A 14762-nucleotide genomic window follows, 5' to 3' on the forward strand; every position below is an offset into this window, starting at 1 on the left:
AATTTACTAAATCGCAAGCAATCCAGCAGGAAAAATAGCATCGTCTGCAGCGGGCTTAAGCGGGGAGCACACACTTTTGCATAAGTGCATAAGCATATGCATAACGAATTTGATTGGTCTATAAAGCCCGCTGCAGACGATGCTATTTTTCCTGCTGGATTGCTTGCAATTTAGTAAATTACTAGGAATCCTGAATGCTGAGTGGTGCAATGATAGTAATTTACTAAATCGCAAGCAATCCAGCAGGAAAAATAGCATCGTCTGCAGCGGGCTTAAGCAAATGCATAAGGAAATGGACCAATCAAATTCGTTATGCATACGTTTATGCACTTATGCAAAATTGTGTGCTCCCCGCTTTAAGACGCAGTGAATAATCAGCGAATAATCGGAACGCAGCCAGAAAGTGCTGTCCACTACCAGCGCTGACTTCCGCTTCTCTGCTTTCTACTTTCCTCTGCCCAAGGTGTGAATCTGTGTGAATCCGGCTTTAAGGTCTATGAGCTCGACAACTTGGGTCTGTTCTTTACAGCTGAACTGGCTGCACTAGTTCAGAGTTTATCTCTTTCCCTCCACATTAGAAGAAGAAAGACAAACTCTGAACTAGTACAACCAGTGCAGCTACAAAAAAGTAGCAGACCCCTTAACATAGGTTTAAAAGGAAACTGTAGTTCGTAGTTCGTACTTGGAGTGTGTTGTGGAATTATCTTGTTCCGAGATGATTCTCCCGACGCAGTATTTGCACAACGTATAAATGCGTGAGATGCACGTATGTACGTCTGCGATGACAAGATATTCCGTGATATCCTTCCTCGAATTTCTTCACGAAACGAAGAAACGATAGTACGTAATATAACCTGACAAACTGACGCTTACGTTTATCATCATTTTTATTATGTTACAACTCATGTGCGATATTTCTATATTTCTTACGTAGCTGTGATATTAGATTCTTCCAGCGAAAGACAAGAAGACGCAGTGCGCTATGTAAATCCACATAATCTCTTGCGCCACCATAGGTTTTACAGGCGAAACAATAGTTATTAAAAGAAAGGATATTTATAGCGACCTTACCAGTTCAACGTTACATATAATTTTACTAAGAAAATACTGAAAATCATACAAAGCATCTAAGAGCTACAGAAGTATTGAATTATATAACTCGTCGGTGGTGTTAAAAGTACATCGGCTCCGTTCCAGGAGTCTTTAAACCAGGAAGAAGTTCTACAAAGCAGAGTAGTTAACATAATTAAAAGAAAAGGTTTAAGTTCAATGCTCCAGTTGAGCGTGTGATATGCAATTCCATTAGGTTCATTCAAAGGCTGCAGAACTATTGAACTGTACCTGGAGAGCAGGGTTGAAAGTGCGTCAGCTTTGCGCCAGGAGCCTCTTAATTAAAGGAAAAGTACATTCTATACAACTTGATTCCAGCATCCTGAGTTTCGTCGCCGTGGCTGAGCCGCCAGTTACGAGAGAATCGTAGCTCGGACGAGAGTCCACCGCTGGGAGCCATGAAAATCAATGAGAAGAATATGGTATCGTTCGCGACCTCTGCCACGCCGGTGGATCGCGAGGGCTGGTTGAACAAGCGCGGGGAGATCAATCGTGGCTACCAGAGGCGATGGTTTGTCCTCAAGGGGAATATATTGTTCTACTTTGACCGTCGCGGTGACAAGGAGCCGGTGGGCATGATCGTGCTCGAGGGGTGCACGATCGAGCTGGCGGAGGACGAGGAGCAGTTTGGCTTCAAGGTAGTTTTTCACGGGCCGAACAACAGGAGTTACATTTTAGCCGCGGAGTCTCAGGTAAACGGACGTTTTATAGCGCTGCACCTGCGCTTGAAAAAAAAAACTTTGCTAACGAGGAACAATGGTGTCTAGGAATCTATGGAACAATGGATGAAGGCGCTGGCGTGCGCCAGTTACGACTACATGAAGCTCATGGTGACGGAGCTGCAGCGTCAGTTGGACGCCGTGGAGGAGGAAACTGCGTCTACGCCGCTTCAACAGTCTCCCAAAGCACCGCCGAGACAACGGCACAATCCGTTCAACAAGCCGGACTCCCATCATCGCTCCCAGAGCGTCAGGTCGGCGCCCGGTAGGACGGAAAACGTACCTCGGACTAGAATAACGTTTCGCGAACTCCACACGGCCTACGGCAGGCGAATCCTGGCGGATCTGAACGAGTGGAGGCACGCGAGAAAAAGTGCGGAGGCGCCTTTAATAACACTCTAACTTTGTATATATTTCGTGTAGATAACATTGAACAAAGTACGCTTGTACACAATCGGTGAGAATTGCTGGCCCGAGGTGTTAACGCACTGAAGTAATCGGTAGAAAATAATTTGTCTGCGTGTAGTATGCGTGTATGCGTGCGTGTACAAATGTAAAATTAATTTATTCAGATAAAAATAGATTTCTATTCTTAAAGTTTAATGCTCTCTTCGTTTGTAATACTTTGCAGAAGGTTCTTCCGAGCAACTTTGCGAGCAATGTTTAAACTACCACGAGATTACTACGATAGATGCGAGAGATGATTGCGTAATAGGAAAAACATTAACCACGAAACGATAAGAGAATGATTTGCAGGTTTAAAATTTTTTTAATTATCTATATTACCGATATTATATTCTTTTTGCAGTCATAAACACCGCATGCAAAAGATAAAAACGCAAACGCTTCAATATTTTAGGATATATATATATATACACATATATATTCTAAAATATATATATGTTACAAGTTTTACATTTATATATAATTTAAAAGCTATTTGTACAATTTACTTTGGACAACAAACAAATGAATTCACAACGCGCGTAACGTTTCAATACCATAATAAATAAATTACTATGATTACACACAAGTCGTCAGTTGTATAAATTACTTATTTAAATTTAAACACGCTTTTCTTTCTCGCGTCTCCAGGAAGATGTCTGGTCCCTAATAAAAGGCGGGCCTTATCTTCTTCCTGCGGCGCGGATTCTTCGGGCGGCCCTCTCGGTTTTATTTGCAACTTCTGTTTAATCGCTTGGCTCAATATCACACGCCGGGAATCGCTCTTCATGGCTAGAAGCAGATCGAGCCATGTCCACGTCACGTTATGGTATTCCAGAGTCGGTATGACCAGCGCGAAGTCACGCACGTCTTCGAGGTTTTTCTCCTTGTTTCCCTGTAAGAATAGCGTTTAAAGGATAATTCGTGGACAAGAGTAACGGATAGGAATTTCTTTGCCGGTTTATCGTAAAGCACTACCTTATACGACACGCGAACAGGTACTTCCGGTATCTTAATATATATGAATAATTTGTTCTTGTCCGCTCTTTCTTTCATCTTCTCCACGTCGTCTCTTCTCTCGATAGGTACGTAAAAGGACGAATCACGTTGTGGCGCTGGAGTTTCCTCTATGCCTTCCGGATCTCTCTCGGGGAAACAAAACTTGAGCATAGTATTGAAAAACTTTTTCGTCAAACCTGAAGAGGAACGAAACGATACATTATATTACAATGTGACTATACTGAAGCGAAGTAGATTCAACACACGTCGTATTTTACCAACCTATCGTAAGAGGTACCACGTTGATCTCAAAGTGTTCCTTCACGGAAATCCCCGCCACCGGCGCCTTCTCCCTGCAGAAGACTCGAAGTGCTCTCTGCCGGTCTACAGGCATGTTACTCTGTAGTTCCGTGGGCACCAGTACCTCCGTGTAAATCTGATTCGGCAATAAATTCGTCATCCGGACGTACCCCAGCTCCAGCAGATGCTCCACCGAGTCGTCGGTCTTGCTGGTCTTCGTGTAAAGAAAATTTGTTAGAATGAGATCGGCGATGCCCAACTGACCGTCCGCATCCGTCAGCCTCCACTGCGCGTGTTTGAAGCAAATCTCAGCTACCCTGGCCACCGCGGCCGGCTTGTCCTTGAGCGTGGTAGACGCGGCCGCTGGCGCGGTGGTTTCCTTGTAACAACTCAGCATCACGTCCAATTCTTCCGCCTTGGCGCCAAGCTGCTCCTTGCACTCGAACACGCTCGCCTCCAGACGTTCCATCTCCGTCAACAACTCCGGATTGGACTCGTCGGCGAGAGCTTTTTGCACCAGGTACGTCTCGCGTTCCAACCGCCTCAGCTTCGCCACCAAGCCGCGCACTGTGTTCTGCAATTGCTGTATCGGCCTCTTCTGGTCCTCGACCGAGTGCAGCTGCAGCTGAAACCTCATCCTCTGCAACCTCTCCGAGGCCTCCTTTCGCCTCGGTTCCACATACAGCAGCAAATTATTAACTACGTCCAGGATCATTGCGTATTGCAACGAATTGGTGCACACGTCCAGATCGTGGTGCATCAAGGTGAACGCGTCGGCCGCGGTCAGGTCCTTTCTCTCCCACGGGCTGACCTCTTCTCCAGGCGGAACCGGCACCAGATCCACGGAGCCCACGTCCAAGGTCTGGCCGTAACCGACGTAAAAAAATTCACACTTGCACCGGGACACTATGCGTTGCAATTGATGCTGAGGGCCGCCACCGCCTCCCACCGTCTGAGTGACCACACCGCCGACACTCTGACCAGATCCCACCAGAGCCGGGACGTCCGGCAGGCCGGCTATGATGGTGGAGTCTTTCTCCTAAAATGTAACACAGCAATGTATAGCTCGCTCCACGCATGATACGATATTTCGTGCAATGAACGCACTTGTATGTTATCCAATGTCAGCCACATAATGTTGTCGTCGATATTGTCGTCGATGTTTGCGCTCACAGTGGCGTAGTACTGCATGCACTCCAACGAGCCGACCCAAGTCGTCTTCGGGACGAGAGATCGCTCCTTCCAAACCGGACGATGAACCCTCTGCAATATTTCCGCTTTGGCCGCCGAGAGGATCACGTAACCGCGTGTCTCGATGCCTTTCAACAGCACCTGGCTGTTTACCAGAGCAACTAAAAGGAATATAAATTAAACAAATAAGACAAACGCTCGTGTCAAGTGAAAAGAAATCGTCAGGTCAACAGCAAAAAGTTTAGACGAGCTACATAAGTGTTAGAAAAGAAGATTTTAATGTGTGTGATAAATTATACTAATATTTAAGTGGATGCGTTTCGAACACAGTGTTCTTCAGCAACACGTTAATATAATAAAATATGAATTTGATAAGTCAATACATAACATTGTGCGAGTACAATTCAAAAGTGTGTAATACAATAATTAAAGGTATAAAAAGATGTATGCATAAATCTCGAAGAACAGTGTGTATACGGATTGACGTGTGTGAAATTACGATGACCGTACCGATTTGATTATGGATATCGATGAAAATATGTCACCTTATGAGAAATCTTCAGTTGTATCGTTGTTGAAATTAAGACAGTGTAGAAGTTGTTGGTCAATTAATGATAATCGATATGGAAATCAAGAGGGCAAGCGAATATGGTAACGTCTGGTGTTCTACAGCGCTGCGGTGATACTTAAATATAAATTTATTTAAACCTTGCTCGTTTCTATGCCAAACGCAAAGTATATGTCGTTGCTGTCCATGAATTCCCCTGAAAAAAAAAACGTTACATACTCAGCCAGTTCTTGTGCAGAACGTCGTCCTGGTGACACGCCGCCAGCCCGCGCAGTTGCTGTCCCCTGGTTTGTACCGACAGATCGTCGCTGAAGGCGACGGGTTTATTCGCGGCCTCCGCTATCAGCTGCTGCAGCATCCCCGCCGCCTCGCCTTGTTGCGGCTTGACGGAGGGCGACGGCGTGACGACCTGCGTGGAGTTGCCCTGCTGATCGACCACGTTTGGCCGTGCGGCGGCACGATTTTTGTGCGGATTGAGCGTCGAACTGTTGTCCCTGTGGAAACCCTTGAGCGCCGCGGTCGACAGATTCTTCTTCAGCTGCTGGGTCGTGATGAAGGAGTCGAAGAGGGCGAAGGCGACGTCGCGGTTGGTCTTGGTCCAGGCGCCGCGCAGGTCGTGCACGACCAGCCGGTGAATCGGCGTGTCGCCGCTCACCCCGACCACCATCGCCTCCCTGCCGTAGCTGACGCGCGCCACGCTCAGGCAGTAGCACTTTTCGACCGGCTGGCGCAGAGACGCGCTCTCCACCTCATCCTCCTGCAGGGCGCTCTTCAGCCAGATCTCGGCGTCGCTCAGCTCGCAGTTCATGTACACGATGGACCATTCCGCCCGCGGCCGATGGATCAGCCCGTCGTCGATCGGATGTAGCGCGAGATTGTGCTCCGAGCTGCAGGCGACCCGGCCACCGGTCACCTCGAAGCCTCGCTGCATGGCGAACGACATCCAGTAGTTGACGTGGAAGCGATGGAAGGCCAGGGTCAGCCGGACTTTCCTGTAGTGCCTGCTGAGCTGCTTCTTCCTGGGTCGAATGTTCTTGAACAGCGGCCCTTTCCTCGTGGGCCTCGTCGCGCCCGACAGAATGAACTTGAGATTCTCGAACCACCGCAGCGTGCTGCCGTAGAGCAGAGCCGTTGGCGCGCTGGTCAACGTGGGCGAGCCAGTCGGCTTGGTCTCCAACGAGAGGCTGACGTTCAGGTTCTGAGAGCGAAACGCCCTGAACGAGTCGTGCTCTTGATTGCTCGAGTACTCGGGCAATCGGTCCGGGGCGCAAGGTATAGCGGCGTGATGATCGCGCGGATCGCCCAGGCACACCCACGCCAGTTTAACGCTCAATCTAACGTTGGGCAAGTGCAGTAACCGGCAATCGTCGTATTTACTGGCTGTACGCACGTACACGTCGAGGTCGCCTTTGATAATAATCTTCCCCTGCGTCCAGTCGAGTTCCAGCCCGGTCCACGTGAGCTCCATCTCTTCTGTGGTGTTGTACGGGTCCAGGGAGCCGTGCAACAGCACCGTCAGCTGTTTCACACAGAGCGTCAGTCTGCCGTGAAGGGCCAGTCGCATCTTGTCCCAGAACGGCAACGGCGGGCTCGGGTCCCGCGACGGATGGAGGATCTTCTCGAAGCTGAGATTACACTGTGCTATAACTGGCTCCCAACACGGACCGAACGCGTATCTGAACTTGTCGATGTCCCAATTGAGATCGTGATAATACTTGAGAGACGTCATTCCTCTCTCCACTACGATATCCTCCCACGGGGCGCCGATCTCGATCCTCACGGTCCGCTTCGCCCGCGGCGGCGCCAGAGCTTCCGCCCCGGCTAGTCTGCCCCACACATTCAGATTCTCCACCAGGAGCAGCGGCTGCGGGAAGTCGCGAAGCTGGAGCTTCCACTCGGCGCATTTCAGGCTGATTCCGCGGACCCACACGGCGTTGAATTCCAGACCGTCCTCGGGCCACGGCGTCTCCGAGTCCATCTCCCGGAGCGCTCGCACCGCCCTCTCCGTGCCGTTGACGGACGGATCGGCCAGAATCAATACCTCCAGGTCCAACATGGTCCATGCGAACAATCGAGTCCTCGCCGGGCCCGCCCGTTGCATCTGCTTCCACCTCTGCACGTAGATTTCCGCGTTCTTCTTATTCAAGCTGGCGTACAATTCCTCAACCTTTCCCTGCGGCAGCAGCAGGTGCGCGCGGCAAAGCTCCTGTACCTTGGCATCCAGCATCGCCTGCCGCTTCAAGCTCTCTTTGTACTCGTCCTCGAGCAGCTCGTAATTGTCGCGCAAACGCACCTCAAACGGATCGTCGCTCAGCTCGAACGTCCACTCCTTGATCTTGATGATCAGATCGCAAGGTAGCGACTCTTGTTTAGGTATGCTCGAGGAATGGATTTCCTTCAGCCACCTCCTGATGCTGAGCAGTTCATTCTGTATCGCGTTTGTAAACTGATGCTCGTACGGAAAGCAAATCTTGATGGAGTCCACGTTCAGCGCCCAACACTCGTTCCAATCTAGCACGAAACCCTCGTTGCTCTGCCTCTCCGCTCGCACTTCCGCGTTATCGGCTATTCTAATCAATTCGAAACCTTCGATCATAATCACATCGGCCATATCCAGAGTGACTCGGACGTAGGTGAGTCTCCATTCGCCCTGCGACCAACGCAGCTGATCGGACGTCAGTATTAAAAAGTGTTTAGTGGAAATATCTATGGAGACAGTAATTCCACCTGTGGCCAGAAGGTCCAAGACGCGTTTCTTCTTTTGCACTTCTAGGAAACGAAGCAAACGTAATTAAGAGTTATTATTTATACACGGAAATATGAACTGTAAATTAATAATTTACAAATTGCGTTTATAACGAAACGAGGGCTTTGTTACCTTCGATACGAGTCGTGCTCATCTCTTTCCTGACGATAGACCTAAAGTCCTCAGACTCCACCCAGAATTGCAACAGGCGAAGATGCAAGTTAGGACTCCACGCTAGATTAGTGCCGTCGAGACTGATGTTCACAGCGTCGGAATTAATCGCAGCTTTGCACTTTCGTATCGCCAGAAAGGGATGCGTCAAGGCTTGCGCGTGCTGGCACATAATCGGCTCGTTTTTGTTGAGAGTAATCGCGCTCATACCTTCCGCCACGCCTACAAACCGCTTTGCGCTTTGCTCCACAGTCGCCACGTCCAAGCGCATCATTATGGATACTAAAAACAGATGTGAGTAATGTGAGAAAAAATTCTCTCGGGGGTAGCACAGAGAGAGCACTGTTAAATACATCTTACGCTCATTCTCCGCGATAAAGAACAGATTGCAGTTTGTCACTTTGAGGTTCAATTGAATAGAATTGCGCGATATTATGTCTTCCTTCTTCACTATCGGTTGCCGATACCTTTTGTAGCACCTACAATAATTCTCTTGCAATCGTCTCATCCACGTTATTATATTTTTCATTTTACAGTGGAGGAAAATCCCTTATTATGAGATAGAATCCTAATATGGGATAGCGGGGTTTCTGTAAAATTAATAGGCATCATCAGTTGATTCCACCAATTTATTGCCCTTGGAGCAAAGTCTGTTTAGCGGAAAATTCATTGTTAGATTATGTAATCGCTGCGAAAAACGATTTGTAATTGAATTTGGGTGGTGAAAACGCGCTATCTCATATTAGAAACTTATAACAGAGGACTTTCCTCAATTAATATTGCATTAACGATTTCGTTATTACTTGTAAGCTTGCTCGAGAAATTTCGCGAGCTCCAAGCTCCATTCCGTTATGAGAGCATCGACTGCGATTCCTATAGCGTTGCTACGAGTTGTCGCCAGCAACACCCCGATGGAGAGCGGGGTACCCCATTGGTGAGAAGTTTCGGAGATGCTGCCATTCGCCCCGTTCAACGCGCAGTATAACGACTCGACGACTAATTCCGTGTTTAGATTCTTGGCTTTGTCTATCACAGAAAATGCAAAACGCAGAGAGATTAACGATTTTACCAGACGATTGAAGCAAAGGAGAGAGAGAAAAAGAGAGAGGGGGGAGAGAGCAAGAGAAAAGCCCACCTGCGCACGAATTCAAGGCAAATTTCATGTGCGCGACGCCGCAATATGCCTCCTGCACGTCTGGCAATTTTACGTTCAACGAGGAATCGTACAGCTCGGCGTTTAACGTTATCTCCAAGTTCGGCAGTCTGTCCTTCAACGACATACCGCTGACAGGCTTCGAGTTGTCGTTTTCATTGCTGTACAGCAACAACTCCCAGTCTCTGTGGTCGTACAGCGCCGAAAGATTATTCAGCTGTACGTCGACGCACAAAGCGTTCTCCTCCATCTGCACAAGATCGAGCACGAGAAGGCGCCGTTAAGAGCTGTCCACTCCTATCGTTTCACCTTGGCGCCAACATATTTTTAATCCTCACCTTCGTATCGATCGACAGCGAGTGTAGAGTCAAAATGGGAAGCTTCCCGCGGACACACAAGCCGTCTAGGCCCGCGGTGAAATTCAATCGCGTCCTGTTAGCTTGAAACTTGGCGTGGACCTGAAGACTCTTCAAGGTACCCTCCAAGCCTACCATACTGCTATCCTCTCTACCAGCTATTATCAACGAATTGCCGACTTTCAATGTGAAATCCTGCAAGTTTAACGGAGAGCGTAGATAATTGCAGTACTATCCGTCGTTTTATCCTGCAATCTGGAGACTTACCTTTGGCAAGACGGGTGCTATTCTAGCCATCAAGTTATTGGACGAGTTGTTATGTACGTTGGTGCATGTGCAAGCTGTGGCATTAAGCGAACTCCTGTCTTTCAGGAACTGAATGAGACCCGCACCGCCGGAACCTTCAGTTTGCGTCACTCCAATGCACAGTGTCTATAAATCAGATCCCACTTGATTCCTTTATGAAAACGGTCGACTATCAGACACTCGCTTGTTAAAAAACTCTATTTACCACGAGGCTAGCAAAACGTAGATTACATTTATAATTCTAAGTGACAAGACAAAACGCTACACGATCTTCCCTCATCGACTTTCAAGCGTCAAAGCAACAAACTTTCGACATTGTACCTCGACTGAAAGTTCTCCCTGAGCCTTAAACGTGGCTTCTATCGTCCCGGCGAACGTTATTTGAGAGAGACACGCGTCGGAGGCGTGCCGCAGCAATTTCATGGTCCCACCGACGATAGAGGCGGACGCTAACAGAGTGCGTGCACCGTGCACGATACTGCCGTCCAGGCTCAGACTCTCCGCATTCCCATTTGCCAGCCAGCCGTTGCCGAGAGCCAGTAGACTTATGTTCTCCACGTGCACAGCTGTAAACTGAAGTAAATCGTGAACTAAGTTCGTCCAATAAGTTTCGCAACGCATGGAAAAGGTGTGACGCTTCGAAGCCTCAGCTCCGCGCGTGTACCTGAACGCATTTGATTATGATCGGAGGTATTTTCTTGTTTCTAAAATCTAACAGCTCGTTGCTCTGCTTCATCTTACACGTCGGGCCGACCGGGACGTCCTTATTTATCCTGACGTCCCTCATAACGACAGCCAACAATTTCGCCACGTCGCTGCTAAGTAAGCTGCTGCGTATGCTTATCTCCTCGATTTGCTGAAATCGGACATCGCTTTTATTGTACCGCGTCACGTATAGAACCTGAACCGTTCGTACGGCTTGAAAGACTCACCAGTGTAAAGCCGTTTTTCGTTACGTTGACATCACGGAAGATAAAATAGGGTACGGATATGTGGCCCACTCTTAGGTGAATTTTATAACGACGTTTCACTATCCACGCCAGGAGCCTCGGTACCACTCTGTCGACAGCAGACAATCGTGACGCACAACCATTCTGTTGGAGGCTAACGTTATTTCGCATGTAAAATTCGACGCTTGGCTTACCGGGTGAAGAAACAGTAGAGGATTAAAAAGACTATGCAGAACGCAAGTAACCCAGTCATGCTGTTGACGTATAATTAAAAACGACATGTAATTAACAAATTGTTTCCTAGCTAAAAATACATTGGACCACCCGAATAATATCACTGCGGACGCAGCCGGACATTCCGCGCTTACATACTATTTATTTTCACAGTATTTACAATTAAAAAAGGCTCGGAGAAAGAACGAGAGAGCCCTCGACAGTTTTCAAAGAATGACATGAGCATTGGTACACGACGGCGACTGGTGGTGCATTTTACAAACCGGTAAGAAACTCTGTCGGTACCATAGAACTTAATATCTCATGGAAGGGGAATGGGGTGAATCAGAGCTGCTTTCGCGAGAAGATCAAAATGATCCGGATTAAAATGACCCTGTGCTATATTGTATAAATGGATTTATGTAGGGTCGGCACATAATGCGTGACGGAAACACTGTTTCGTGGCCTCAGTAAATGTAGGGCTAAATGTATGTATATAATTTGTGGTAGCCAACACTAGGCAAAATAGTGCGTACTCTCAAGAATTTGTTTTAGTCTATCGTTGGACATATATTTCTATGTAAAATAAATGTCTGTTAAAAAAGTATCCACTATTAACCACGTATCCTTTTATTTGATCTAGTTAAATATTTCGTATATTACATAAGTAACGGAGGAATCTTCTCTGATATTCAACTCCATCTTTTTACTTGATCATTAAATGCGACTACGTTACACACAATGTTTAACGATACAAATGATCAGCATGGATATTACTAGCAATTTCAGATTCCCACTTATCCCCATTATTTAAAAGTTTCTCCTTGTTGTACAGCATTTCCTCGTGAGTTTCGGTTGAAAATTCGAAGTTGGGACCCTGCGTATAAAACAATTCGTTTATTAATATTTTATATTTCCTTTTCTTATATCACTCTTTCTTATCATTCTAATTCTTAGCAAGGATAATACCTCCACAATAGCGTCTACCGGACAAGCCTCTTGGCAAAAGCCGCAATAGATACATTTAGACATATCAATGTCATATCTTGTAGTCCGTCGAGATCCGTCTGCTCTTTCCTCCGCCTCGATTGTAATAGCTTGCGCAGGACATATCGCCTCACATAATTTACAAGCGATACATCTTTCTTCCCCAGACGGGTACCTAAAAAATCCCCAAATGGCATAATAAGTTTAACACGCTTAAATATTTTATACTCGGAGAAATTTTACTTATTACATTTATTTCTTTTTCCCATGTTGTAACGTTGATGTTTGTATCAGAATAAAATGTCTTGAAAATTTGGAAATCTAAGCTGTAGCTAATTATATTATATCCAATAATTTTGAAAAAGAACATAATAATAAGATAAAAATATATGCATATGTACAAAGAGTATTGTTCGTAATATTATTCGGATAAGAAGATTCCGACATATACAGAGAGTTACATAGGGAAAAAGTAATATTTATTAATGAATACTATTTTACATAATAAGCTTATAAATTGCATTATACTATAATACTTTATTGAATTGATTGTAATATAATCAATACAGTTCAATTGATGAATTATATTTAATTGAAAAAATTATTCATTCTTATTTAAATAATATTCACAAAAAGATTTACTATCGCCAGCAATATAAAACCAATGATACGTTATTAAAACTACCTACACTGGTCAATGTTTTTATTTAAAAATAAACTAACGACGTTTCGGTCCAGGATTTGGACCCTTCTCAAGTATTCTGTAAACATACATAACTTAACACAAAAAAATAGTGTTATAATAATTATAAATATAGTGTCGGACCGAAATGTCGTTCGTTTTTTTTTAAATAAAAACGTTGGCCAGTGTAGGTCGTTCCAATAAACTATCATTGGTTAAATAATATTCTTCAATATGCGGATCTTTTACTTTGATTACTTTCTCTACGAACATCTTGCGTTTAATTTCACTATTGCTTCTGATGATTTCGTTCCATGTCTCTTATAATCGCTTTCACATATTCTTTTAGGAGACATACGTGTAGATGTTAATAAATACAACATCAGCTTAAGGACAATTCAAGATAGCTCAATAAACGTCTCAATAATTTTAATTTAATATACAATACACGCAATTACAACCGATACATTGCAAAAATAGTTAATTGTTCTAATAAAATCATTTATATATTCTGTTACATTTTGTAATTGTTACTTATGATTTTTCCTCTAATTCTCTTCCGGTTTTTGTTATAACTTTTTATAACTATTGTGCTAAAACAACATGGAAATACACTATCGGAATAAAGATATCTGTCATTCAAATAATTATGAACGGTTCTGTATATGTATCAGTATAAAAATGTTTTGCAATGTATTTTTGGTTTGCGTATATGTATACATACCTTCTCAAAGCATGCTCTCCCCTAAATCTCGGGCTTAAGGGACCCTTTTCAAAGGGATAATTTATCGTCGCTGGCTCTCTAAACACCTGCGACAAAATAATTCCAAAGCCTCGAAAAAGCTCGTGGAAAAACATATGCGTAGACGCGGCTTCCATAATATCTGTCCAGTTCTGCTCCTTGTCCTCTCTTACATAGTAATATTTGTTCCGACTCAGGTATACACTTACTCCCTTCGGAGCAATCCTGAGAAATCTTGGAGCTGAAACATTTATGATTCTCAAAATATTGTTACGAACTACTACAGACATTCATTAAGGAAATTCTCTCTGTTACCAATTGAACTACTTATACATGTATTTAACAAAAAAAATGAATAAGGTAATAAAATAAAAGTGGTAAGCAGGAAATGATTCTATGTAAACTGTAACGCATAACGTAACATAGGCGATCTTTAAATTTAGTAAATATCGGACGTCTGGTGTTCATACAATGGTTAAAAAGAAAAAGATGAAAGGGTAACACTGCGACCTGACACAGATAAGAGAAAGGGACAGAAGGAACAGAAGCAGAATAACCATCAAGATTAGGTTTATCACAGCAATCATGTGAATCCCATACCGAGTTTTCCAGATAGCGTAAATATCTGCAAGGGGCCCATCATTACCACCCTTGTTTAGAAGTCGACAAGGTTGACCATTCACGTTGGTTCGTCAACGATTTCTCCGAGGATATTTATTATACAGAATATTAACAAAATATCATACTAAAATTAACACACTACGTACATAAATGCGGCACCATGCCATGATGTAACGCCACAGATGTCGCGTTAATACGCGACGCGTTTACACGAATGCCGCTAGAGTTAAGGCCAATGTCCACGATGCTAGAACTTGGACACAAGGCTTAAAGCCCGTATCAGACTCATAGGCCTAGTTTACATCGTGCACTTGATACGCGCAGAGAGAAGCCTGAGAGATGTCACGGCCCCGTTTTTCGTGATACGCGAATGCGATACGCCCTCTGTGGACATTGAAAACGTGGACATTGAACTACGTAGCCAATTTGCACATTTTGCTAAGTGGGTAACGCAGATTTGCACAATTTTAGCCCCGTCCCGCGCTATGGTTAGATCCCATGCAA

General features: G+C 45.1%; 3 protein-coding genes across 8 annotated transcripts; 1 reads left to right on the forward strand and 2 right to left on the reverse strand.

Moving 5' to 3' along the window:
* The first annotated feature begins 528 nt into the window (after positions 1–528).
* LOC105557991 (sesquipedalian-1) lies at positions 529–3435 on the forward strand. Of its 4 annotated transcripts, none has more exons than XM_012005451.1 (5): positions 529–840; positions 935–1360; positions 1429–1802; positions 1878–2202; positions 2461–2862. In XM_012005451.1, the coding sequence occupies exons 3-5, from the start codon at positions 1509–1511 to the stop codon at positions 2568–2570; spliced, it is 729 nt and encodes a 242-aa protein (XP_011860841.1). In that variant the 5' UTR covers positions 529–840; positions 935–1360; positions 1429–1508; the 3' UTR covers positions 2571–2862. The 4 variants fall into 4 exon arrangements, with proteins under 4 accessions (XP_011860841.1, XP_011860842.1, XP_011860840.1 ...); XM_012005452.1 differs by having other exon boundaries at positions 947–1360; XM_012005450.1 differs by lacking the exon at positions 935–1360 and having other exon boundaries at positions 598–840.
* On the reverse strand, positions 2866–11752 carry LOC105557989 (UPF0378 protein KIAA0100). Of its 3 annotated transcripts, XM_012005449.1 has the most exons (16): positions 11408–11752; positions 11208–11267; positions 10996–11122; positions 10728–10919; positions 10385–10636; positions 10025–10189; positions 9740–9952; positions 9384–9651; positions 9052–9274; positions 8609–8727; positions 8210–8530; positions 5551–8100; positions 4680–4924; positions 3555–4611; positions 3252–3469; positions 2866–3168 (listed from the first exon to the last, which is right to left on the reverse strand). In XM_012005449.1, the coding sequence occupies exons 2-16, from the start codon at positions 11264–11266 to the stop codon at positions 2884–2886; spliced, it is 6294 nt and encodes a 2097-aa protein (XP_011860839.1). In that variant the 5' UTR covers position 11267; positions 11408–11752; the 3' UTR covers positions 2866–2883. The 3 variants fall into 3 exon arrangements, with proteins under 3 accessions (XP_011860839.1, XP_011860838.1, XP_011860837.1); XM_012005448.1 differs by lacking the exon at positions 11408–11752 and having other exon boundaries at positions 11208–11406; XM_012005447.1 differs by lacking the exon at positions 11408–11752 and having other exon boundaries at positions 10996–11258.
* An 88-nt stretch (positions 11753–11840) lies between these two features.
* On the reverse strand, positions 11841–14457 carry LOC105557992 (NADH-ubiquinone oxidoreductase subunit 8). Its single transcript, XM_012005455.1, has 4 exons — positions 14238–14457; positions 13620–13878; positions 12196–12388; positions 11841–12103 (listed from the first exon to the last, which is right to left on the reverse strand). The coding sequence occupies exons 1-4, from the start codon at positions 14278–14280 to the stop codon at positions 11972–11974; spliced, it is 627 nt and encodes a 208-aa protein (XP_011860845.1). The 5' UTR covers positions 14281–14457; the 3' UTR covers positions 11841–11971.
* Positions 14458–14762: the final 305 nt, after the last annotated feature.

This window comes from Vollenhovia emeryi, unplaced genomic scaffold (assembly GCF_000949405.1).
Source record: "Vollenhovia emeryi isolate VEMERY1.0 unplaced genomic scaffold, V.emery_V1.0 DF939395.1, whole genome shotgun sequence".
Taxonomy (NCBI): Eukaryota; Metazoa; Arthropoda; class Insecta; order Hymenoptera; family Formicidae; genus Vollenhovia; species Vollenhovia emeryi.

What these genes read in the sequence shown, in the direction of transcription:
- LOC105557991 (XM_012005451.1), top strand. Translation starts at nt 1,509, where the DNA reads ATGAAAATCAATGAGAAGAATATGGTATCGTTCGCGACCTCTGCCACG. An exon ending in TTTTAGCCGCGGAGTCTCAG is followed by an intron (nt 1,803 to 1,877) that starts GTAAACGGACGT and finishes AATGGTGTCTAG; the next exon opens with GAATCTATGGAACAATGGAT. An exon ending in GTGGAGGCACGCGAGAAAAA is followed by an intron (nt 2,203 to 2,460) that starts GTGCGGAGGCGC and finishes AATACTTTGCAG; the next exon opens with AAGGTTCTTCCGAGCAACTT.
- LOC105557989 (XM_012005447.1), bottom strand. Translation starts at nt 11,184, where the DNA reads ATGCGAAATAACGTTAGCCTCCAACAGAATGGTTGTGCGTCACGATTG. An exon ending in TAGCACCCGTCTTGCCAAAG is followed by an intron (nt 9,953 to 10,024) that starts GTAAGTCTCCAG and finishes TTAAACTTGCAG; the next exon opens with GATTTCACATTGAAAGTCGG. An exon ending in TTTCTCGAGCAAGCTTACAA is followed by an intron (nt 8,728 to 9,051) that starts GTAATAACGAAA and finishes GAATTATTGTAG; the next exon opens with GTGCTACAAAAGGTATCGGC.
- LOC105557992 (XM_012005455.1), bottom strand. Translation starts at nt 14,280, where the DNA reads ATGATGGGCCCCTTGCAGATATTTACGCTATCTGGAAAACTCG. An exon ending in GGAGAGCATGCTTTGAGAAG is followed by an intron (nt 12,389 to 13,619) that starts GTATGTATACAT and finishes GGGATTTTTTAG; the next exon opens with GTACCCGTCTGGGGAAGAAA. An exon ending in CGGTAGACGCTATTGTGGAG is followed by an intron (nt 12,104 to 12,195) that starts GTATTATCCTTG and finishes TTTTATACGCAG; the next exon opens with GGTCCCAACTTCGAATTTTC.